The sequence below is a fragment of the Panulirus ornatus genome, chromosome 39 (genome assembly GCF_036320965.1).
Source record: "Panulirus ornatus isolate Po-2019 chromosome 39, ASM3632096v1, whole genome shotgun sequence".
Classification (NCBI taxonomy): domain Eukaryota; kingdom Metazoa; phylum Arthropoda; class Malacostraca; order Decapoda; family Palinuridae; genus Panulirus; species Panulirus ornatus.
In genome coordinates this window covers 6,786,691-6,811,593 of record NC_092262.1, presented here as the reverse complement: position 1 = coordinate 6,811,593, position 24,903 = coordinate 6,786,691, and the positions used below count along the sequence as shown (strand labels likewise).

Sequence of the window (24,903 nt, the reverse complement as noted above, 5' to 3'; positions counted from 1 at the left end):
ACGACCCTTGAGCACGACGGTAAGACCCTTGAACACGACGGTGCGACCCTTGAGCACGACGGTACGACCCTTGAGCACGACGGTACGACCCTTGAGCACGACGGTACGACCCTTGAACACGACGGTACGACCCTTGAGTGCAACCCTTGAGCACGACGGTACGACCCTTGAGCACGACGGTACGACCCTTGAGTACGACGTTACGACCCTTGAGTACGACGGTACGACCCTTGAGCACGACGGTACGACCCTTAAGTACGACGGTGCGACCCTTAAGCACGACGGTACGACCCTTGAGCACGACGGTGCGACCCTTAGGTACGACGGTGCGACCCTTAAGCACGACGGTACGACCCTTGAGCACGACGGTACGATCCTTGGGCATGATGATGGCCTGGCCTTTGAACGATCGGGGTAAACATCCAAGCCGTCTAAGGTCATATCCTCGAGCTCAAGAGCCGTACTATCGAATCTAAAGGGTTGTAATGTTATGCTTGATAAATTACGACAGACGGTTCTACAATATTCAGTCGCACCACCGTAAATATGACAGAAACAAGATGACACACACACACACACTATCGTCGTTTTTTTTTAACCAAACTGGGCACCCCATTCTCCCTAGGTTACACTGACAACAAGTGACACCAACACCACCAGCAGGTTTCAGCAGGGGGGAGGGGGTGATCCGTGGCACCGTCTGGGGGGGTGAGGTAGGTGCCAGTCAGTAGCAGTAGCGCCTGGAGCGGTGCCACTGCAAAAGTCACTCCAGGCTGGCAAGCCCCCAGAACGCGTCGGTCATCAAGGCTTATAAAAGGTAGGCTGCCTTTCCTTACGCATAATTTATATGTAATATATTCTAACTCATCAATATTCATGAAGAAAAGGTCTCAAAAGTAACAGAAATTTTCTGAATGAGAGAGAATAAGAACTTGTGTGTATATAGAGAGAGAGAGTCTCGTGGAACGTAGTCGTTTGAACAAGGTCGAAGTGATCATGTGTGTGTGTGTATGGAAAGTGTTCTGTGACATATATGTATATCTAAGGTTAATTAATGATTAAGGTGAGTCCATATGACGAAAATAAAGACGAGAAGCTTAAAGAAGTCAAGATGTAAATGAAGTGTCATATATGATTATTATAAATGTTTATTTCTCTTTCATATTTCAATTCTTCTGCCGCTCCTCCCCCACCACGAGAGGTCCTGGTGGTCAGTTAAAGCCTGCCTTGGTGTTGGAGGGTTGGCGGAAATGGTGGAGTGGTGGGGTGTGGTGGCAACGGCCGTGGCTTTGGTCCTCCAGCACCACCACGTCTCAGTCACGGCAAATATTAAGTCTTATACCTTGAAGAGAGTGAGTATGGATGTTCCTCTTGTTACACTGTTACACCTGCTTTCCGTCACATAGTGACGTCGCGTTGGCTCAACACCAACATTTCCTGGTGACGAAGCAGTGGACGTCACATCACTACATGTACAGTGAATCATATTTCTGACCTGGCCTTTGACCTTGGGATTCAGGTCAAGGGCTAGGCTCTTACTCTGGGGCCGTCAATGTCAGGTTACACCAGCCGATCGAGAAATCTTTAACACCTCCTTCAGGTGTTTGGGATAATTCTACGACAACACACCACTCACTACGCCCCATGTCAAATGTTACTTTTTTCTATGTGTCTGTGGACATGCGCCCCTTCCTGTATATCATGCTAATTCCTCACGCTGTAAATGGAAATGTTTACATCGTCCTGTGAGGCACTGAAGAAGCTATGCCCGCCAATATGAGTGGACTAATAAAGTGGCTGCAACGGATCACAGGGTACACAATTTTGGTAATTATCTTTCAGCCCAAACGTGCCTAAGAACTACTGTGGCCGTATAATTGTTCAACCCGTCATTAAACCATTGGCTCCAAACTTGTTTTTCTTGTAATAGAAAGAGTTTATGACTAGCGAGCATATCTCTACACCATCAATACAAACTTGAACAAAAACATGTTTATAATTTGGTACTGTAACTCAGCCTTTGATGTAGGGTAACACAATGTACCACATCGTATCTGCAGACGTATACAGTTTCTAAATGTTGGTTGAACTTTGTCAACCGCTACCATTTACCCACCGTTGACATGTATTCACAACAAAATTTATCAAAAACTCCCTCATGAAAACTGTTCCAACAAGGGCATTGTAAATATTCCATGAAGCACTTCATTTAAGAATTACTGCTGTAAAAACTAACTTACTAAGATTAGTTTTCCTTATCAAGACTGCAACGATTTAAACAACCAGGTTAGCAAATCTACAACGTAGAAATGATTGTGTATGTTGGTAATTTTGCCTACAGCTACCTTATCGTGTTAAAATGCACGAACCTTGCAATTCCCGTGATCCAGTACCAATTCAACACCACCGGAAAAAAATAGTCGAAACTTCTTAGAAGCTGAATGGCATCAGAAGCTTTGAGTATGAGATCAAGTGCCTCTCAAATTCTAATATCAAGCATCGTTAGTCCAAAAGAAATGACCAAATAACGCCCAGTCCTGTTCAAAACAGACGCCATGCAAAACATAGCTTTACATCTTTCATGAATTCTACCATGTCCATCTCGATGTAGCCGCTTTACTACTAGAGTTTAATAAATAGATAAATGAATAAGATGAATAATATATAAGCAGCAAAAAGCAAATATGAATGCATAACCTAACAGGCACCAAGTTATGAAAATTTCGTTTCGTTACTTATTCCCTGAAACAGACATTAGATATTCGAAAAACTAATCAGAGCAAATGTCATTTTCTTGCGTGTAGAAGTTTATGAACACGTGAGGGGTCTTTTGTGTTTATTGCCGCTGAAAAACTCTGGAAATTTACAACCATATCGCATGATTAACAAAGTAACAAAAAATTTAGCACGGGACCGTTGGTTGAGCAACATCAAAGTGTTTCTTTGCAATGTGCGCAATGTAAGCCATCAAAAAAAAAAAGTATCATTCTACTCGCCTGAAATGACCGAATCAACTATAAATGATACATAGAACCATCATAATCACACCAACGGAGGAGCGTTCACTTCTTTGCCGACTTTGCTCATGGGAACAACAGCGCCAAAGGAACAATATATCTATGGCTAATTTCTATGGAAGAATACTGGTGTTACTTAGGTCCTCTCTATAAAGGCTACTGCAGCCCAAGGGTACGCTACTACCAGTAGCAGGGGTATGCAGACTCCTTTGAAGTGACTTCTTTGACGAGGCCGTACTCCCAGCGATAGTCTCGCTAGAGGTGACTTTTCCAGTGTAACCTCCTGCAGGTGGAGTGACCTCCTTGACTGAGATAATCACGGTCGTGATCTCCCTGGCTGCGACTGATACAACTGTCTATCAACCTGATAGACCATTAATACCCTAGTCTTGAATCCAGGGCAGTGTGAGCTGCCTACTGACACCCTCCTTCATCCCCAAACAGTTTTGGCTGAGTAGTTCTACGGCAGCTCTGACGAGGTGCCCGCCCAAGAAGATTGAGGTACCTGTCAAGATTCAGTTACCCAGGCTGTTCTGCACCGTCGCCTGCACCTCTGACCCAAACTGCAAGTTCTTCTCCCTTGTGGGTAGGTGGCGTGGATCTGCACTATGTCTGATTATCCAATTACGCATATTAGGAAAGTTTTATGTGGCGTGGACCTGCACTATGTCTGATTATCCAATTACGCATTATGGGAAAGTTTTATGACCTACATGTAAATTGAGCTTTACCACTAATTTCAAATAGGGATTTCACGATTACTTATTTGAATATATGGTTTGTGATTATATCTTTTGCACATACGGGTTAGTCATTTACATTATCTGTGCATACGTGAGATTTGTGATTAACCATTTGAACGAACAGAACGTTTAATGATATCAATTCGTCCACTTCGGAACATAGGTAAGATGGAAACTACCCATTCTGGATACGGGGATAGTCACTTGATCACCTATATATACATATGGTGAGATCTGCAACAGCCTATTTTGCATACAGGAATGTGTTGGAAAGGATCACAATTTTGCGCGTGATCAAGATATTCCTATGAGTCCACAGGGAAAATGAAACACGAAAAGTTCCTAAGTGCACTTTCGTGTAATCATCATCTCCCCGGATGATGTGATGGATGGCTGAAAATTCTCGACCAAGTGCATGGCAGAACGAACATAAATAGCTGAATTAGATAACTCATCTGGTTAAATCATAACATTATAATTTCTAATGAAAATGGCCATAACTTCTATATAAAAACAATTTTAATGATATGATTGATATTCTGAAATCAGATAATCGGCTGTAATACTGTGCAATCAACACACCTGTGAGCTAGAATTATCTATGTGATTCATATATCATATAAACCTATCATAGCAGAATTGTTACTAACGTTCACTTTGAATTTTGTCGAAACATTTGTATAATACTGGATGTGCTATAACACATATCCGTAATGGAAATGCACAAAACATCATGAAATTTTTCAGAATACACATAAAAGTCGCCAAAGATAATGAATAAACTGACTACGCTCTCACATTAAAAAAGCAATAAGCTGTTTAAAACAAACGTTTCACACATGACTTTTGTGGTTGAGTGTTCATTTCTATAAGCAACATAGGTTTAAATCGAACATTGCTTGGTTACCGGCTGGAATGTATTATTGAGTAATCAGCTTGGGGCCTTCTTTCGGGACAGTACAGTCCCCTATGGTTGGTAATACATGCACAGTGTTGTTATTGTACCCTAAAGATTCATCTTACAGGTCACACCAACATAATCAGAGTTCGCATCTTCATAATCAAGATGTAGGAATTTAGCGGAATCATTCCCACAGGTCATTTTTTTTTTTTTTTTTTTTTGCCGCTGTCTCCCGCGTTTGCGAGGTAGCGCAAGGAAACAGACGAAAGAAATGGCCCAACCCACTCCCATACACATGTATATACATACGTCCACACACGCAAATATACATACCTACACAGCTTTCCATGGTTTACCCCAGACGCTTCACATGCCCTGATTCAATCCACTGACAGCACGTCAACCCCGGTATACCACATCGCTCCAATTCACTCTATTCCTTGCCCTCCTTTCACCCTCCTGCATGTTCAGGCCCCGATCACACAAAATCTTTTTCACTCCATCTTTCCACAGGTCGTACATGCCATATTCAAACGCTCAGCCTGTCCCCTGGGTATGACGTGCCAGGGTCTGACCTGCAGTCCTACATCATTCTTGATGGCAGCCCACGGGACTATGCAACCAACATGCCAGTGCAGGCCGGCAGTATCTTCCCTGGATACCCCGATCCTGCAACATTGGTCAGTCCGGTAGCGGTGGTGCCAGGTATTCGGGCATGCTGGCTAGAGAACTGAGTATGAGACGGGAGAGAATGGAGGCAAAAGAATGGTGTATATAGCTACTAGGAAATGAAATATTAGACGAGGTTTATGATATGGGTAATTTAGGGATAATTGTAATCCAGGGATAGTGTGGCGCGTGTGTGAAGAGAAACTGTCAGAGGAAACTAGAGAACCTATCTTTCCATACTCCAACCCAAAGGCTACCTTAGAACACTGTTGATCCGGGCCATTTTGAATTCCCAATCCACTCTGACCAGAGTATTGTGAGGTGCGAGACCAAATCCGGATGCAATCTGATGACTTTTATTAGTTACATTTATAAGTTACATTTATGGATATAGAGTATGCCAGAACACAAGTATACTAACAATTATATTCCCTATTCATCTCATGAATTACACTCTCTCACCCTCACTATATTTTAGACTTTGGGAGGAAGCCACACATAAGGAAGATAACACTTAGTAGGGCAAATTCCCTACACCTTTAAGACATTATCACCAACAATATTTGTGATGCAACGATACTTATCATAATATGTTAGTCAGACTCTTGTGGAGGCATTGTTGAAAGAGGAAAAAAAAAACCATGTTTTTGCTAGACTTTTCAAAACCGAGGACTAAGTAATGAATCATTCTTGTCCACAATCTGGTGTTTCTCATCTTTACACAGACTGATGGCACTTTCTGCTGGACGGATCCTTTGCAGTGTTCCTGCACCGAACCTACCAACCAGTGGTTCACCATCGACCTCCAAGAAACTCGTACAATTGCGAGATCATCGTCACCACCTCTTTCTTGTACGACGTGTCCTACTTCCATGACACATCCATTCATGTACGTCTGTCAAGCACCTCTTGCATAGTTTCACCAAAGATCACGACCATATTTACCGAAAAAACAATGTAATTATGCTTGTAACATCTTGTATGTTTGGACTGCTCTGGCTGGCTTCATGTTTTTTCAGGCTTTTAGGTTGATTTTAGATGAATGCCGTGAACTAGAACATCTAGATATATTAATATTGGGATGATATCATTTACTGCCACACCTGCTCCTAGTCACTATTGGTCTAGATTACCCTAGAGTGTCCTCGTATATTGCGCGGTGCAGTACATTGCATAGCGTAGCTTCCTCAATGGTGGTAGTGTATTAGTACCTGTAATGTTCTTCAGGTGGGCGCCACCGGCAGTTACCAGACAGATCCCATTGTGGCTACCAAGGACGCAATTCTGCCCATTCAAGACTTCCAGGTCTTCACCTACGATGGTGTGTCTATGCCTGATGCCTGCTTGGAATTATGTTACCAGAATGATTAAGGTTTACGGGGAAATTATGACATATTGCTGTAAATCATGCTACAGTATATCTTATACCTGCTATATCATTTTACACAGATGCACACTCACACATACAACGGTCAACAAGTATATCATGATCAGCTCAACATAACATAGATACATATACATATATTTCATCTTTTTCAGTATCTGCCTCGGGGCGCTACGTTACGCTGCGCAAGACGGGCACAATAGCGCTGTGTCTCTGCAATGTGCAGGTGTTCTCTTACTAACACCTGCATCAAATCACCTGCAGATCTCATCACTTTGAAAGTGTTCTCAGACGAGCGCCAGGCGATTACGCCATCTACGGGTGTTCTCAACACCTTCAACCGTGTATAGGGCTCCTGGTTTTCGGCAAATATATGCATCACCCCCATACCTGACACCTGCGTCAGCTCAACACTTGTGGGCGTCCCTGGACACTTGTAATCCTTCACCAGTTTAGGTTTCACACCAACTTAGGTGTTTATAACCTGGTGAACTACCAGCAGTAATGCATCTGTTTTCACACTAACATCGTGCACAGTTGTTTACCTACTAATATTTACATAACCTAACCACTTACAGGTGTTTCTAGGTTGTCAGTTGCTGCATGATTAATGTACGGGTGTCCACAAAACTAACACCTCTGTCAACTGCTGGTGTTATATAAGTTAATGTCTGTCTTATCCGTTCACCTATAGATATGGAATTCCCAAGTCTTAACTCCCATTATCTACAGGTGCTCTGTGACTAACACAAGCGTTGGTTTTACCATCTAGTTATTTCTTATTCTTACGAACAAACAGCGTCTTTATCCCCGGCCTTTAATCCCAGCCCTTACGGGTAAGGTCAAAGGCCAGTATTGTCTAGGGTTTAGTGGAAAAAAATGTTTGCTGAAATAAACCGGTATGGTATATACAGAGATGCACGATATTACATATATGGAAAAAAATAAATTAAGATACGTAAGTGTATGAGAATATTGAAGAAGCTGTAAGGACTTTTATAACAAGATGTTAAGTTTTAAAGAGGAAAAGGGTACATTTGAGGATTCTTTTCAAGACTAATGTTGTCTAGCTTTGAAATAAGATATAATACATTATGCTGCTTGATACAAAGAATGAATCAGGCTCCTAAAGCTTTGAAACAACCTGAGCGAGGTTTGTTAAGGATCATTACATGTGCAAAGCCAGCTCCAGCTTGTAAGTTTGGGATGCAGACGTCTCATAGAACTGTGGTTTGGGGTCTATTTTCTCTCTTGAGGAATTTTTGATACTGAAGTTGAACTGAATTCATTGCGTTTGTCGAGAATGAACTAAATGTACTAAGTGTACTGAGGGTACAGTGAGGGTACATTTGGTGGCGTCTCCTTTCGTGTTGAACCTAATTGTGGTAGGTTGCAAGAAAACACATTGCATTCGCTGTAGACCTTTCTGGCATTATCTTATACATGAAGTTTCCGTCCATTTTCTTTTTGTATCCACAAGTTGTTGAATCTTTTTTCTTTTATGGTCAGCCATGTATAACATTACTGACCTCATCTCCCTGTGATTGTTATTTGAAAGCTGTTTCTTAAAGAACAATGGAAGTATATGTTTTAAGGGAGGAATGACCGTTATATATCTATAATCGCTAACAAGCCCCTGTATATATCACTCATATATGCAAACGGTTTTTTGCTTTACTGTTGAACTCTAAGCACAGCTTCAAAGAAACATAAACATTTGAAAATTTTTGTGTAAAACCTGTTAAGAACAAATGTACTGACCATTGTTTGATAAAGATTAAATAATGTGACTATAGTAGATTTTTTTTTCATTATCCTGCCTCCTGTCTTGTGCCATTTCTATCATTATCGTTACTTTTAGATTTGCCTGGACACACTAGAACAAAACAGAAATACACATTTAATGTTACAACATCAAGCTTTCATGTAATCTAACCAAAACCATACAAAAAAAAAAATTTCTCCAGAACACGTCTCTAGATCTACCAAGTCGGTATATTTTGTAAGCAAAATTTAGTGTAAATCTTACCGAGTAGTTTTGAAATTCTATTAAGTGACCTGTTTAATTTTGGGCTCTAGGTTCTTGCTATTAAGTATATGCTACTTGATGTGGTCTCCATAGACATGTTTTACTTTACACACTTAATTATGATGGGAATATATCGAGTGTCCATATACAAGAAACACTCGTCTATTTGCTTCAAAGAAATCTTTTCTAGCTACGGTTTTGAGATTTCAGATTGCAAACCCAGTGTTGTTTCAATACCTTCTATAGCAAGTGCAAGTTTGGCTAAAGCATAAATTTATCATGCTCCCAGAGGCCAATATGAGAGGGAATCCATATCGATTTGGTATCAATCCCTTAAACTTGACAAATGCTCAAATATGTATCTGGCTTACAATTCCCGAAAATATTCTTTGAAATAATATATTTTTACCCCCTGTTGATTTAATGCAATGATACGTGCAACGGCCTGAACAGGGGACAATTATTTCATTACTTTACAACCCCTTCTGGAGTATTATGGAACAGTTAATACAGAAATGATACATAATAATCATAGCATGATACAGCACAACTATATCTTGAACCTGGAAACAAATAACATAGATGTAAGAACAAGAATAAAATGTACAAAGAAAATATCGTACGATGATAATACAATAATGTACAGCTCATTTATCTTCTTTTACAAATGAAATATCACAGATATATTGCAGTATCATAATAAAACATACAATTACTGTAATTAGAATTAGAATTAGATTCATAATGGTTGCATTAATATTTGTAATAATTAACAAATGTGTATACATTCATCGCATGTAAAAAACAGTAAAGTGAAATATGAAATAGTTACAACTACGTAGAATTAGATGATAACTATTATACATAGCTTCAGTACAAGCAAAATCCAGTAGATAAATTAGGAAATGTGAACCAGGATTTCAAATTGTAAAAATCCGGATCTGGTCATGAACGGCGGTGGAATGTAAACAAACAAAGTTCAAAACAATTAGCCAAGCAACACAAAGTTGATGTGCAAAATGAAGAGACACAAGATTGGAGTGTTGCTTCAACAGTGACACAGAGAACATGTGTTGTAGATGAAAAACAAAAATGATAGTAAAAGCTACATATGTAAAGTAATGGGAGAGAGAGGGATTCATTCTTGACCATATCCAAATACCATCAATTTCCCTTTTGATCACCATTACCGACGGACGCTCGTTACAGCCATGGTAAGAACTATATACTGATTTTGCGAATGAACACTGTGGCCTATGATGATTATAACAGTATAGAAAGTGACAAGATGGATGATAATCCCAAGTTGTGAGATTCAATTTTCACATTTAGAATGTTTACATTCATATTCCTTTTTAGTTTCTCTAAAATCAGTTATTATTTTCTAACTCCTGCAGGCTTGGGTACCAAACGATCTGAGCTCATGCGAGATTATGTAATGTGCACTTACGTTAGGTGAAAAGATTTTGGATTGTAGGTTAATTTTGAAAAGAAAATGCCACTGAATTGTCCGAATGATTAAGTATAAAATAAATTTGTTAGATTCCGTGTGAACTCAGGTCTTCCAGTACCTGGGCTTGCAGAAATTAAGAACCAGTTAATGGTTCCATAAATGCTTCTATTTTTTTTCCATACGAGGGTCATCAAGCAGATAGCAGTTGTATGGTATTAATCTCTTATGTTTCAATATCGGTTTACTGTTAGTAGAAAATTGCATGCTATACCACTTTTCTTATTCCATCATCTGGAAGGAGGATAAGATATAGAGGGTGAGGGAAAATATGAAGTAGTTAGTACATTAATAGGTCAAACATCTTAACAGATTTAATGAAAACCTAACTTTCTATTAAGGCCAAGAATACAATCATATCCCTCTTACTTCACAAGCACATTAGTAATTGTTGTTGGTTTGCCATACAGTGCCTTGAAGAAGAAAGGCTTAGATAATGACAGTAGATGACAATCGTTAACTGGGCAATAAGAATTACTTTATCATATTTTATGTACTTAATTTGGTCATGATATAGCTGAAAGGTATGAAATGCAATGGAACAAAATTTTGGTTTTGAACATTATTTGTTCATGTGCAGATGCACTGACTATCATACAGAGTTACTTAGAGACTTGGTTCATTCTTATGTTAATTTATATTTTGTATGGCAGATTTGGAGGAGTGTCAAACTGAAATTTATGCGACAGATGGATTTATTTTTTTTGGCAGATGAGTAGTACAGACTCCAGTGATGACCATGCCATGGCTGAATCTTCACCTTCAGTGGTTCGAGGTGCCGTTGATGCAAGTCATTCACTTCATCGATCACTTGCAACTTACCGTTATGAGAATGCCCTCATCAAAACAGAGTTATCCGCTGTTCTTGCGAGACATGCTCGGGAAATAGAGGAGCTCAAGCTGAAATATCAGACTCAGGTAAATACTCGGTTTTATGCAACTTCTGCAACTTTCCGTTACTTAAAAATGTTCATCAGAACATACTTGTATGGTGTAGAGGGTGTGTGCTGTGTTTTGCATAATTTCTGTCTGTTGAGGTTCGGACAGCAAAGTTTTGAGTAATTTTGGGAGGATATATTGTTTTAGGAACATCTTTGTTTTTCTACCTGTCTATTTCTATTTCTAGCTATTAAACTGTCCATCCACCTATCTTTCTATTTATCTATCTAATCTATGTATCTGTCTGTCACACCCAAACAACATCCTGACCAACTACCACCTCCCAAGTAGAAGTTAAAAGCTCATCCATACTTCACATTTCTACAGCCTCTACCTACAGATCTGTAGAATTAAACACCCATCTTACCAAACCAGTCTTAAACATCTCACCAAACATACACTCATCTGAAACTACACTCCCCGGGCATGTACAACTTACACTTGTCTTTGGTCTTGATGCCACCCATCTCTGCATATTACATGCACTGATCTGACATACTGTAAGACTTCATATCCAAGATGCAACTTTCATACAGAAGACATTGAACACGTACTTCTGAACTCTCCTGACTCTTTTCACAAAGGAGCCCAGGGTTTTATGATAATATGTGACACAAATCCTTTAAGTTGTAACAGGTCGTTAGAATTCAATTTGAATGTTGATAAAGTAGTTACTCAGTGATGTGACTGACTAGAGGACTTTGTCTATGACAGAGCTATTGACATTTAAAGAAAAGAAATCTGTTTTAGAAGGGATGAGTAATTATAGATATCATTACTTGTAATTTTTCTTGATAAATTTTATGCTGAATATTCATAAGTCTAAGACAGGAAACTGTTGCAGTTTTACATCTTTTGTACAGTGCTAAGGTCGTTATTCCACAGATAAGAGAGCTTGAAAAGCAGCGAACAGAAGCAGAAAGTCAAGTTTCTGAAGTTCAGGGCACACAAATAGAGAAGGAGAGAAAGTTACAACAGGCTAATATTCAGTTTCAGCAGAAAATTAAGGTATGATGATTATGACCTTTTATGAAATGTACAGTATGGTGTTTTACTGAACTGTGATAACTATTTTTGTGTACTACTGGGAGTGTTTAACACTTGCATTGCACCATTTCTTAACCTTGTTTATATGGCACGTATCAGTGTACCTTATTATTATTGTTATTATTAGTTTTTTCGTACTCGTTTACCATTTCCCCCATGATTGAGGTAGTACCAAATACAGGTGAAGAAAGGCTGCATTCGCTTACAGCCACTCTCTATCTGTCATGTGCAGTGCACCAAAACTACAGCCCACAATCCATAACCGAGTCTCGCAAACCTTTTCTTGGTTTCCCCTAGCAACTTCAAATGCCCCAATTCAATCCACTGACACCACTTATCACTATTACCATCAATTTTATCATTATCATCACCAGATGTCAGTTGGACTTAAAGTATGCCAGTGTCTAGCTTCCCGGTCAATCGTCTCCATTCATTCCTGCTCTCATTCTTTGTTTTCTTGAACTTCCTTCTTCCTTTGAGTGAGCTTTTGAAGGTCTCAGTCCATCTCATTCTAGAATGCTTACTTGATGTTTTCCTTCATGCATCTAGTTTGAATATTTTTTGCATATTTTGTGTATCACAGATTTTGTATATTGCTATACCAACTCAGCTTGTTCTTTTACATATTCATAAGACAGATATAATGTTTGAGTCTTTGCTCATCCTATTATTATTGGTATCATACAACTTACTGAAAAGCAAGGTGTTGTCACCTTTTTTTTTTTTAATTAATAGGTGATGGAGGAAGATCTAGAAGCTGTTACAAGAGCCCGTGACAAACTGTTGAAAGAGAAGGCCCAGGCAGAGGAAGATCTACAGCAGCGCATACTAACTCTCCAAACTACACTACAGGCCATCAAGGTATTTCTTTTTGCTTGTGCATCTGTGAATTGAAACTTGAATAATGCATTAATGGGTAACATTTGTTTTGAAGTTTTGAGCAAAATACAGAATTCATTGTAAAGGAAACATGAGCCTGGTATGGTAATGATGCGCATTTTTTTCATCAGTCCCACTACGTACAATAGGATGGTCCGTAAACAACTCTAGGTGCTGCAGTCTATTTATAAACTGATATCGTTTTCATATGCATACTTCCTCACTATGTCCTTCCACATTACCTTTATTTATAGCCTCCCACTTCATTCATATTTTGTGTATTTTTGGGGGTATTGTTTCCACAGGAGTTATCTCTGTGTCCAGCCTATCTGAATTACCTATTTTGTATTTACTGACCATTTCTTTTAGAATTCTGCATTTTTGTCTTGAATCAACTGTCTTCTTTTAATTCACTGCTTTGACTTCACTTCACAAGTCAGAGTATAAGACTTTACTGAAGGAGGAATATCAGTGTTCAAAATTTTTTAGAGGTTATAAGACCCTGGAGTTTAGAAGTTCTTCTTAAGTCCTCCTAGTATACAAAAGGTAAATGCATATAGGAAACAGAAACACTGGGAACAGTTTTTTTGTCACTCTAGTTATATAGACAGGAAAATAAAGCTGAAATGAAAGAACAGAGGAAGGGAATATGCCTGTGAGAGGAAAACAGGAATTTAAGAATGTGATATGTAGTGTTGATAGTATTTGTAGAAGGTGCTGTTTAGGCCATTTATTTATATATTTTGGAATAACTAAAGATATAATAAAAAATATTCTTCTGTATTTTACAGTAATTGTGATAGTCTTATCACGTTTTTGTTTTGGTGATTTTTCTCATGCATACTTTGTGAAGGGAGACAAGGTCCATCTTAGTGAAACAGTGGACTCCTTACGTGGAGAGCTTGACAAGGAGAAAACCACCGTGCGAGAATTAACCACAACTCTAAACTCGGAAAGGCTTCAACAACAGCTTATTGAGGTATATCATATTGTTATTAACTCCCTTGTATAGATGTATGGTTTATGAACTCCCTCACATAATGAAATTGGTTATGAATGTGAAAGTTATTTTTGTAAATGGTAGTTTAAGGGCTATCGTGCATAACTTTCAGAGTCGCTTATCTGAAGTGGAGCAACATTGTCAAGTTCAGTTAAAAGCAGCTAAAGCTGAAGTTTCTCAGCTTCGTCGAGATAAAGATCAGGATACGGCTACAACTGCTAAACGCATTAATGGTAATTAGTAATATTAAAGAATTGCTTCACCGTAGAAAAGTAATTCAGTGAGTTCCTGCAATTTTTTATTCTTATGTTAGATGTCTCAGTACCTATTGATATGTATCTCTCTTCTCTGTATCAGAAAAAAGTATTTTGTCTTTACAGGAGGATTACTCCAGCAGGGGGTCTCTTCCGAATGCTATATCAAACAATCAGTTCCTCCACTGCATAGTAGCCTATCCAGCCTTTTCCTGACACTTCTGTTTCTTGTTAACCGTTTTGACCATTCATGAATACTGCTCTGGCTAGCATGGGTAAATCTCTACTTGCTTTGCAGGTTGGTCTGAGCTGATGCTGACTTTTCTGTCTGGCAGTGCCTGCTATGCTTGCACTTTTTGTAGTTATCTTCTATGACTTGCAAGAAATACATGGGTTGTATTTTTCTCCACCTTTCCCCAGGGATGAAATATTACTATAAAAACATTTTAGAGACAAGTTGGTCCACCACTCTTAGATTCTGGTGAGAACACCAGTTTTCAGGGTTGCATGTCTGAGGAGGTCCCCTTGAAATTAACTTCAGTTTACTCAGAGAAAATAAATTCTCTTGCACTCAGAGGAAATGAATTCTCTTGCATTCAAGCCAATATTCCTTTATAAATAATTTTCATCACACAGAGCTGATGAAAATGATCGAGGAAGAGAAGGAAGTTGTTACAATGGTCAGAGAGCGAGCTGCAGCAAAAGAGCAAGAGTTGGAAAAACGAATTGCTGAGGAGAGACGCTTACACCTTACAAGTTCAAACCAGCATGCACAGCAAAATTCTCAGTTGCAGGATCACATAAGGGTATGTATAGAAAGTTTTTATGAACCGAGGTGGACAGAAAGAGGTACACACGTAAGTAATGATGCCAGAAAAATAATGAATATATTCTGCAAAAATTTACTCTTAATATTATTATGTTATGAATTTCCTTCTGTAAGCATTGATTGTCTGCAGTCACCTTTGTTGCCCTAGTTTACCATAAGGTTATGCCTTGTTTACCTAATAAAATCAATTGATATAATAAGAGTATACCTAGAATTGCATAGGATTCATGAGATCTGCCTGGATTTCTTATATGCTGGCTGCTTGTAGGGTTTGAGACCTGTTTAGTAAATTGATTATCAGTATAGTAAATTGATTCTTACAAAATGTGCCTGCCTTTGTGCGTTTCATCCAACTGAGAGAAATACGAATAGAGAACCTCATAACAGACAGATGAATAGAAAGTGGCACATGCATAATTATCTGCAAAGTTTAATATTACCAGGTGTCTTCGCACCTTTAAATGTCAAGATTGAAATTTTCAGTCTGAAACTGAGTTAGAACGTTTAGTAAGAGGGGAAGTACTTTGATAGTTGAGCTCAGTGCCATTCACAAAGCAAAAACAGTAAGAGAACAACAAACAGTAGAGAAAGGCAGAAATAGGACCAAGAAATTTATGATAATGACAAAAGAAAAATATTCTTTTCCTCAAATTTAATGAATTTTAATTGAAACTATCAGGAAATGGATTTTGAGCATCAGAGGGAGTTGATGCTTACAGGTTATGTACCACACTGTAATGAATTTTAGGCTTAATGAAATATTCAGGGACAATTTACTGATCACTTGGATCATGACACCCAGTTGTCACTGCACATTTTATGCCTTACTCAGTATATCCATCAGATGAAAGCAATGTTGTATATAGATGGGGTTTGGGAGGAACGGGAATGGTGAAGTAAGCACTTCTTTTTCTCCAGGTATTAATGCTTTAAATATGGAACAGGAAAAAATATGTTCATAATGGGTGAAATTAACTTGAATTATCAGAAAAAATGTATCAATAGCTATTCAAACCCAGCATGTCAAAGACATTTGAACCTTAGCATGATGGTATGGTATTAAATCATGGCATGCAACATCAATTTAAACCCAGGTTGTACCCAATGAATTGTCATATACTTTCAACATGAAATGTGGAATCAGGTTTCTGCCATCACATTATAGACTCATTAATTTTACTTACACCATTCAAGGTTCTGGAAGCCAAAACAAAAGGTTTAGAAGAGAAAAGAGACACCGGATTAAGTGATTTGCAAACTGAGGTCCAACAGGTGACAGAGAAGCTTCACAGTGTAGAAAGAGAGAAGGTTGTACTTGAAGCCAGAGTGGCTTCCCTTGAGAGTATGGAAGGGTTGCTGCGTCGGGAAAGAGAGGATTCGTCCACCCTACGTCAGGAACTTCATAAACAAGAGGCAGAAACACAAGAACTGAAGACTCACATCAGTGATTTACAGCAACAGTGTCACCAACTCAAAAACAAGTAGGAATCTCATTTGTATGAAAATGGAATTAGATGTTAACAACATTGTAATTTCAAATAGTTTTGCAAACTGTCATGTATTCATACAAAACTGAATAGCAGATAATGTATGTTGACCTTTGAATATTGTTGAGAGAGAGTAATGGTAACAGTGCTTGGATATGTTATGCAGAAAACAGCTGAGGCTCATGTATTAGCAGGAATTTTTTGAAAGATTTAGTACAGACCATGATACTTTGAATGTAAGAAATAATGTGCACTGTATGGATGGATAAGAGCTGTAAATTTATGACCTTTTATTCCTGTCATATTTAGAGTGGTCATTTATTTTATCTTGTACCTGGAAAAAGACATAAATCTTTGATAAATATTATAATTTTTCATCATCACTTGACAGACTCAGTGAAGCCAAAAGTCAGTATGATATGGTGAAGGAAGAGGCAAAGAAAGGAAGAGAGAGTGGAGATCACCTTATGGCTGACTTAAGAGCTTCTCATCAGGAGGAGTTAGAGCAGCTGCGTGCCAGGATTTCAAACTTAGAGATTCGCCTTGCTGAAAAGAACAAAAACTACTTGGAGGAATGTAGTCAGCTTAAACAGGTAGTGTACATGTGCAAGTACGGTATATGTTAAAGATATCTGTCTACTGCATCTGCATTCTTTATCCCTTCACCTACTATACACCCTAGAGGTTGACATATGACCCTCTTCATATATCTTAAGTAAGGCTTCTCCAGTATGACACTCAATTGGTAACATTTTCTTTTAATGTTTCTCCACCTTTCCTTTGGACTTTTTCTGTATAATACTCTAGAATTACTTGCGTAGATATTTGCCTTTTATTTCTACCGAAGATCCTTTATGTTAATGAGAAGTTAGACAACTGAACAGAGTTGTCCCTCCTCAGTCAGTATTAGCCTGGTAATTTGTCCTCCAAACTTTGAATCCTTCCATCCATTGGCTTGGCAAACTGTTAAGTAATCTCACCCCACCAGGCAGTGGCACACCCAGATGCAGGCATTAAGCCTACTGGTCCTTTAATTAATCCTATTTTTTGAGTCTTTTTTTTTTTTAAGCTTGCTGGTTCTTTAATTAATCCTATTTTTTCAGTCTTTTAAGATGTCAGATGCTGCATGGTAAAATAACTAATTGTTATAAAGAACAAAACATTATTCTTGCAGTATGATACAGTATACATGAATAATAATGATTATCTATACTTGTACTTATAATATGTTTAAAAGAAATCCTCTAGATTTTGGTATATTCCATGAATTCTGTAGCTTGACCAGCTTCTGTAATTTTCCAAACTTTTCAGATGGTTGCAGGCTTCTTGAGCTTAATGTGTTTCATGAGATTAACTGGTCTCACATATTTCATAAGTTGAACACTTTCCTCTTTCACAGTACGAGTTTCCATTTGTAAGGTTCAAAGTAGGGACTAAATGTTAGGAATATGTGCATATCAAAAGTATCATTTTTGGATATGGAGATAAATAAGTTAGGGAATGTGAAAGTGTTGAAAGGAGATGACAGGTTAGGAGATATAAAACAGCATAGCCAGTTTATTTTGGTAAGGGAATGTGTACTTACTTAGGTAACTATGATGAGAATTTTCTAGAATGGAAAAGTTTTGAGATCAAAAATGAAAAGATAGAAAACTTGAAGTCAATTAATTATGGAAAGGCGTCTGAAATGAATTAGATAATAGGATGGTGCTTGAGGAAATGGATGATGTGACATACTTTTATGTGTTATGTGGATGAACTAGGGAAGAAGCTAATTTACTAAAGAACTGAATGGATGTGTTGGTAGTACCACTGTATGAAAGAATAATTATGAGATTGTAACTAAAGAGTATAATTTACTTAGAAGTAAGGTGACTAGCAGGGTAGTAATAGGAAGGAAGAGGGAAAATTACCATTTGTAAAGTGAAAGGTGAACAGGGAAGATGCACTACAGGACACAGTTATATACTTTATACAGATCAAACAACTATTGGTAAAGCAGAGGAGTGTGGCTTCAGCAATAATCAATGTAGTAAAGACAGTTGATAGTAAGGATAGGATGTGTTGTGACAGACTTGCAGTGTTTGGAAGAGGTTTTGTATGAATTATCATTATACTTAATACCTACTTGCAGTTAATACATGCTAACTTTAATGAGTTACATGTATTATTTTGAGGGGAGAAGGTTAGCATGCATTCATACAGAACCATCTCCTTTAGTACTTAAGCAATTGCTTTTTACCTCCACAGAAAGTCCGTACCTATGGGAAATTGATAAAGAAATTAAGACTTAAGCTGGAATTAGGTGAAGTTCAGGTTGAGCAGTTGGAGGCTCAACGAGCAGCACTACAAGGTAATGTTCCTGCACATGTCCACAGACATCTCCAAAGCCAGTTGCAAGATATAACTAGGAAGCATAATGAGTTTGCTGCATTTATTCGAGGTCTAAGTGAATTTCATTCATCTTTACCAGAGGTAGGAGTTTCAGTAGTTTAGTTTGATCTTGAACAACTAAGCATGTTTCATAAAATATCATTGGTTAAAAACAAGGTGAATTCAGGAAGTAAATATGGTGTGTAGATCAGGTTTTGCACATAGGCAGTGTACTAAAGAAAATTCAGGAGAGAAAAGTGTAAGCAGCATTTAATGAAGTAAAATGAATCATAAGAAAACACAAAAAAGTTATCATTGTCTTTAAGTCTTCTGAATGGTGTTGAAAGACTTTATAATGGAAGTGGCACCTTTGTATGGGTGAATAGTATGACTGATATATGGGAGCACCTCAAGGATGAAATCAAGATGGGATGATTGTAGTATACTGATGAACTATGTTGGACTATAAGGGAAGTAACCATGCTGCTCCTTTGTTAGTTGAATCAGAGGAGGATTGTGTAGGAGAAGGATATTTGGATTTAATGTGACTATGAGAAAGAGTCTTAGCTTTGAAAGAGATTGGCAGTCTCAAAATAATATCATTTTCAGTTGAGAATTAGATGATGTGAATGAGTGTAGAGAGAGAGAGTGTAGTGAGAGAGCTTGGGAAGTGAGTCAGTTGTTGTTCGCTGATGATACAGCGCTGGTGGCTGATTCATGTGAGAAACTGCAGAAGCTGGTGACTGAGTTTGGTAAAGTGTGTGAAAGAAGAAAGTTAAGAGTAAATGTGAATAAGAGCAAGGTTATTAGGTACAGTAGGGTTGAGGGTCAAGTCAATTGGGAGGTGAGTTTGAATGGAGAAAAACTGGAGGAAGTGAAGTGTTTTAGATATCTGGGAGTGGATCTGGCAGCGGATGGAACCATGGAAGTGGAAGTGGATCATAGGGTAGGGGAGGGGGCGAAAATTCTGGGAGCCTTGAAGAATGTGTGGAAGTCGAGAACATTATCTCGGAAAGCAAAAATGGGTATGTTTGAAGGAATAGTGGTTCCAACAATGTTGTATGGTTGCGAGGCGTGGGCTATGGATAGAGTTGTGCGCAGGAGGATGGATGTGCTGGAAATGAGATGTTTGAGGACAATGTGTTGTGTGAGGTGGTTTGATTGAGTAAGTAACGTAAGGGTAAGAGAGATGTGTGGAAATAAAAAGAGCGTGGTTGAGAGAGCAGAAGAGGGTGTTTTGAAATGGTTCGGGCACATGGAGAGAATGAGTGAGGAAAGATTGACCAAGAGGATATATGTGTCGGAGGTGGAGGGAACGAGGAGAAGAGGGAGACCAAATTGGAGGTGGAAAGATGGAGTGAAAAAGATTTTGTGTGATTGGGGCCTGAACATGCAGGAGGGTGAAAGGAGGGCAAGGAATAGAGTGAATTGGAGCGATGTGGTATACCGGGGTTGACGTGCTGTTAGTGGATTGAATCAAGGCATGTGAAGCGTCTGGGGTAAACCATGGAAAGCTGTGTAGGTATGTATATTTGCGTGTGTGGACGTATGTATATACATGTGTATGGGGGTGGGTTGGGCCATTTCTTTCGTCTGTTTCCTTGCGCTACCTCGCAAACGCGGGAGACAGCGACAAAAAAAAAAAAAAAAAAAAAAAAAAAGAGAATGAGTGTAGGCATTTGGAAGTTATAAATGAGAAAGGATGGTGGGTGGAAAGCTAAATATAAGACTATTGCCAAATAAGGAAGAGGAATTGGAGGTGCACTGGGAGTTCTGAAAAAACTTTTAATGGAGAGTGTGCATGAAACTTGCATGATGGAATGCCCGTTCTAGTTCTGGTGTATGAGTGTAAAAATGAGTTTTCTGAGATTGAGTCAGGTGAAACATAGTCAAAGTAAATGTGAATAACATACATACTTTAGTTGGAATTGAGAAACTAGATATACTGTAAGATAAAGTAAGATGCAAGAAAGATAAGAATTTTTTTTTGAGAGATATGTAGGATGCTTGTCAGATAATAACTTGGTGATATAGTGTATCCAAAGGTAAAAGGAGAAGTGTTAGACTGCAAAAGACATGGACAGATTCATTGATTGAACCATGTAACATGATATGGCTTACAGATGAGGATGGGTTGACTAGAAAACTTAGTGTGCAAAGAAAACTTAGTATCTCACATACACATTACTAAACTGGACATGAGCGTGCACATAAATGAACAAAAAGACTGTATACTCTTGGTCTAGCCTATGTAAATAGGAAAAGAGTTCACTTTAATGGACACAGATACTTGTCGGGATTTTCATGTTAAAAAGAGCATAAATTATTTTCAAGAGCATAGATTTGTATTACCACTTAATAGTAGTAACAGAAAAAATCATTAGAAAAGGCAGTCTTTTCATTAGCATTGACTTTTTTCAATATTCAGAATTAAATGATGAACTTATCAGTCACTGAGGTTAATTACATAAAGTTGAATTTGAGAGTCACATACACTACTCTCAGTAATAGCCAATATCAAGAAAAAATATGCCTTGGAACGAGATTGGAGTAATGTCAGGGAAGAATATATCAAAGATAGTGGCTAAAGGTATAGATTTCTTCTTCTGAATTAGTTTTCTAATTCTACAGGAAATCCCTGGTCATAATTTTACATGAACAACTAAATATCTACTTTCTTTCTTGGCAGTAACAAGTCATGTGGGTGCAAGAAAACATGTGCCCAGTACAGTTTTTGTATCAGAAAAGAAGGGAAAGTTGATTTACAGGCTATAGGGAGAACAGGTCAGTTTGAAATGAGAATACGAGGAAAGAATGAAGATTTTTCTGAGTTTTGCCAACCAAAGATAATTCCATCATCATGGAGAGAACCATAGTTCTGATCATACAAATCAGTAGGATTTAGGGTAAAAGTAGCTGTGTCAGAAAAACCCTCATTTTTCCAAAGGTAGGTAAAATGCTGTACATTACATTGTAAAACTTTATATCATGTGAGCCTACTACAGCACAAAGGCTGATTGAGTAGCTCTTGAAGACTATTATATAATAGGACCTGCAACAAATGTGCTGTGGCTACAACACTGGAGACTGATGAATGGCATAGTGGTATACCTACGTGACTAAGACATTTTTGAGTAAGGTGGATAGAGATTCTGTTATTTAAGCAGTAAAGTTGAAGAGTTTATGATGCAAATTCTCATGAGTCATTTTGCATTACATGGTGTCTGCTTGACTATTAGCATAAGCAGACTTGTCCTTACAGTGATAAGAAAATCTAGTTACTGTAACAAGGTGTTTGGCTAGCTTAATGGGAAGAGCCTATGGATGCTGGCTTAGGTTTAACAGTTGTTTAGGATGTGGCACAGCCAAAAAACTGATAGGATTTGGAAGCCTTGTTTGGATTGCATGAGAGTACTTTCACTGAAAGCTGGTGATGGATGATCTTTTTTTTGCTGCACTGGATAGTAATTTTGGGGGTTTGTAGCACATCACATTGTTTAAGCACTTTTGTCTTTTTAGGCTAAGTGGACAACTTCATGTTTGGAAGTGATTATAGAATAACAAACATGTCTTATTTTCCAAGATCACTGAGCTGACAACACGTGTGGGAGCAGTGGGACAGAAATTGAGTGAGCTAGAAGAGGATCAGCTACAGTGCTTATCAGAGCTGCAGTCATTGTAATTTGTCAAGAACTGTACTGAAGGTGGTTTATACACAGTTCTCCTTTATTGGACAAGAGAAAATGAGAAAATAGTAAATAATGTTTTTAAAGTCATCATGTTTAGCTTTATCAGTGTTGTTGATGCACATCACTCATGTCTTTCAAAATGTTATTTGTCATTTGATTACCCATTAACTTTTTATTTTCAAGACATATTTCACTAAAACTTCTGTCATTAATACTGGACTGTACAAAGGAACTGAACTTCCCTATCTTTTTCCAGTCAGCAGAGCTGGGGTTCAAGACCCTAGCTTTGCCAGATTAACTTTGACAAAAGGGGTGCACAGTTGTATGCACTTGATCCATCCAATGTAAATAAGAATGGAGCTAAAGAAAAAAAAAAAAATTTCATTTACATTTTGTTGGAGCTTATGCTTCATATATCATCAATCACATTTATCATCTATGTAAAATGGTCTTAGTAAAACTCGTTTCATTAATAACATAGCTATTGATTTATGAATCACCTGACCATGTATCACATACTGTAATTCTCTTCTTATGGAGAGTTGAGATTTTGTCAGTTAAAGGGCCTAAGTGGCAGATGATTGCGATTATGTCTTGCTTAGTTCTGCTGGTGACTTCACTTTGTGCACTGCAAACTTATTTTATTTTTTGCTCTAACTTTTATTTCCTGTTTTATTTCCCATTATCAGCTCTAACCTTTTGATTCTTTGTCTGTTTGAAATGACATTTGAGGGTCATTGCCACAGTCTTAATAATTTCCCTGTTATTACTCTTCAGACAAATAATGTTTGAAATAAGAAGACCTTTTTTTTGACGATATCTTCTTACTGAATTTTCTGAAAACTGAAAGAATTACTGGATAGATTTCACTTACTTGTTCGCTGTGTGTATGTAGTTATACTGATTCAAGTAGGCAAAATGGATCAGAGAAGTGTATTTTTAATATGTGAATGATTTTATAAATAAAATAAACAAGGCAGTATCTGTATTTTATCCTACAAGGCCACTGCTGCAGAAATGTAGCTGGGTCAGAAGTTTCTGTGTAAGCATGTGCTGTAGCCGATGGCTCACTTTACAGGTGTGAAGCAATACTGATATAGCTCAGGCATGTGTTCATACATGGATCATACTAAAGAAGATCAGTGTTATTTACATTTATAACCAGTGGGCAGTATAGCAGATTTGACTGCAGTTGCATGACTAAAGGCTGCTCAATGCTCACGGCTGTTAACACTTATCGTGCAACACTGTTCTATGTTATGATAATAAAACTGTATATTGAGGGAAAAATCTGGTCATGCTTCTGAGTAGTGTTTGCCTTCTTTTAGTAATCCTGTTTTAGTGACAGTGACTCATAACATCCACTTTCTATACTGATAAGGCCAACTCATCCAGAGAATGGTTCTATCTTACCTTGCAAATTGTTAGTCTTTTATAAATTCATTTTTTTTTCCAAGTAAAAAAGAAAATCATAGATTTAGACTTAAGCATGATGACTCCAGAACTTCAAATTTTTAGGGGATTAAGGCTTACCAATGAACATCAGTAAGGAAGACAAAATCTTTTCCTTTGCCAATAATCTGAGGTTTCCACTTTTAATATTCCCTGCAGGGAATTTTTTCCCCTTTTCCTGTTTTCCTTGTCTTGATCCAATGTTTGGAATAGGTAAGGAGTATTGTATGGTACTAGTACATTAACTGGTCCTCCATTCTGAATGGATCTTCATAATTTCTGGGTTGTCTTCCAAGGAATGGTCATTCCATTCTAGGAGTAGTTTTCATTCAGGAATATATATTTGTTTTTTATGAAAAAGGTTATAAAAACAATGGTATGGCAATAATAAGTTATAATATTGTCTTGAACTCTTAATCAAAAAAAGAATGAGTAGATATGATAAGCTATTCCTCCAGCCATCAGTACCTTACATAAAGACATTCAGTACATATGAATAGGTCACATGGTATCTCCATTGCTATGACTTTATCAAATATTATCATATACATGTGAATGGTGTCTGAGGCCCTACAACTAATGTTGCACCTGTGTCCATCTTCAGAGTTCCAGCATGCTCTTTACATTCTCAGAATCTTTTGCCACCGTACATAACACATAAAAATACTCATTGCAGATGTCATTTGGATGTTGACCTCATT

General features: G+C 38.0%; 2 protein-coding genes across 4 annotated transcripts; both read left to right on the top strand.

Annotated features, from left to right (window-relative positions):
- The first annotated feature begins 676 nt into the window (after positions 1-676).
- Positions 677-8,494, top strand: LOC139761076 (uncharacterized). 2 transcript variants are annotated; one of them, XM_071684902.1, is made up of 7 exons: positions 677-817; positions 1,202-1,352; positions 3,462-3,603; positions 5,175-5,341; positions 6,056-6,219; positions 6,558-6,651; positions 6,870-8,494. In XM_071684902.1, the coding sequence occupies exons 2-7, from the start codon at positions 1,251-1,253 to the stop codon at positions 6,915-6,917; spliced, it is 717 nt and encodes a 238-aa protein (XP_071541003.1). In that variant the 5' UTR covers positions 677-817; positions 1,202-1,250; the 3' UTR covers positions 6,918-8,494. The 2 variants fall into 2 exon arrangements, with proteins under 2 accessions (XP_071541003.1, XP_071541002.1); XM_071684901.1 differs by lacking the exon at positions 677-817 and having other exon boundaries at positions 833-1,352.
- A 1,207-nt stretch (positions 8,495-9,701) lies between these two features.
- Positions 9,702-23,730, top strand: LOC139761075 (uncharacterized). 2 transcript variants are annotated; one of them, XM_071684900.1, is made up of 11 exons: positions 9,702-9,957; positions 10,965-11,171; positions 12,078-12,200; positions 12,975-13,100; positions 13,972-14,097; positions 14,231-14,351; positions 15,009-15,178; positions 16,396-16,682; positions 17,080-17,281; positions 18,939-19,041; positions 22,645-23,730. In XM_071684900.1, the coding sequence occupies exons 1-11, from the start codon at positions 9,955-9,957 to the stop codon at positions 22,650-22,652; spliced, it is 1,476 nt and encodes a 491-aa protein (XP_071541001.1). In that variant the 5' UTR covers positions 9,702-9,954; the 3' UTR covers positions 22,653-23,730. The 2 variants fall into 2 exon arrangements, with proteins under 2 accessions (XP_071541001.1, XP_071541000.1); XM_071684899.1 differs by having other exon boundaries at positions 18,939-19,163.
- Positions 23,731-24,903: the final 1,173 nt, after the last annotated feature.

Coding starts and splice junctions, on each gene's coding strand:
- LOC139761075 (XM_071684899.1), top strand. Junction 12,201..12,974: donor AGTTTCAGCAGAAAATTAAG/GTATGATGATTA, acceptor TTTAATTAATAG/GTGATGGAGGAAGATCTAGA. Junction 14,352..15,008: donor AACTGCTAAACGCATTAATG/GTAATTAGTAAT, acceptor TTCATCACACAG/AGCTGATGAAAATGATCGAG.
- LOC139761076 (XM_071684902.1), top strand. CDS start 1,251: ATGGTGGAGTGGTGGGGTGTGGTGGCAACGGCCGTGGCTTTGGTCCTC. Junction 5,342..6,055: donor ACCCCGATCCTGCAACATTG/GTCAGTCCGGTA, acceptor ATCTTTACACAG/ACTGATGGCACTTTCTGCTG. Junction 6,220..6,557: donor TCCATGACACATCCATTCAT/GTACGTCTGTCA, acceptor AATGTTCTTCAG/GTGGGCGCCACCGGCAGTTA.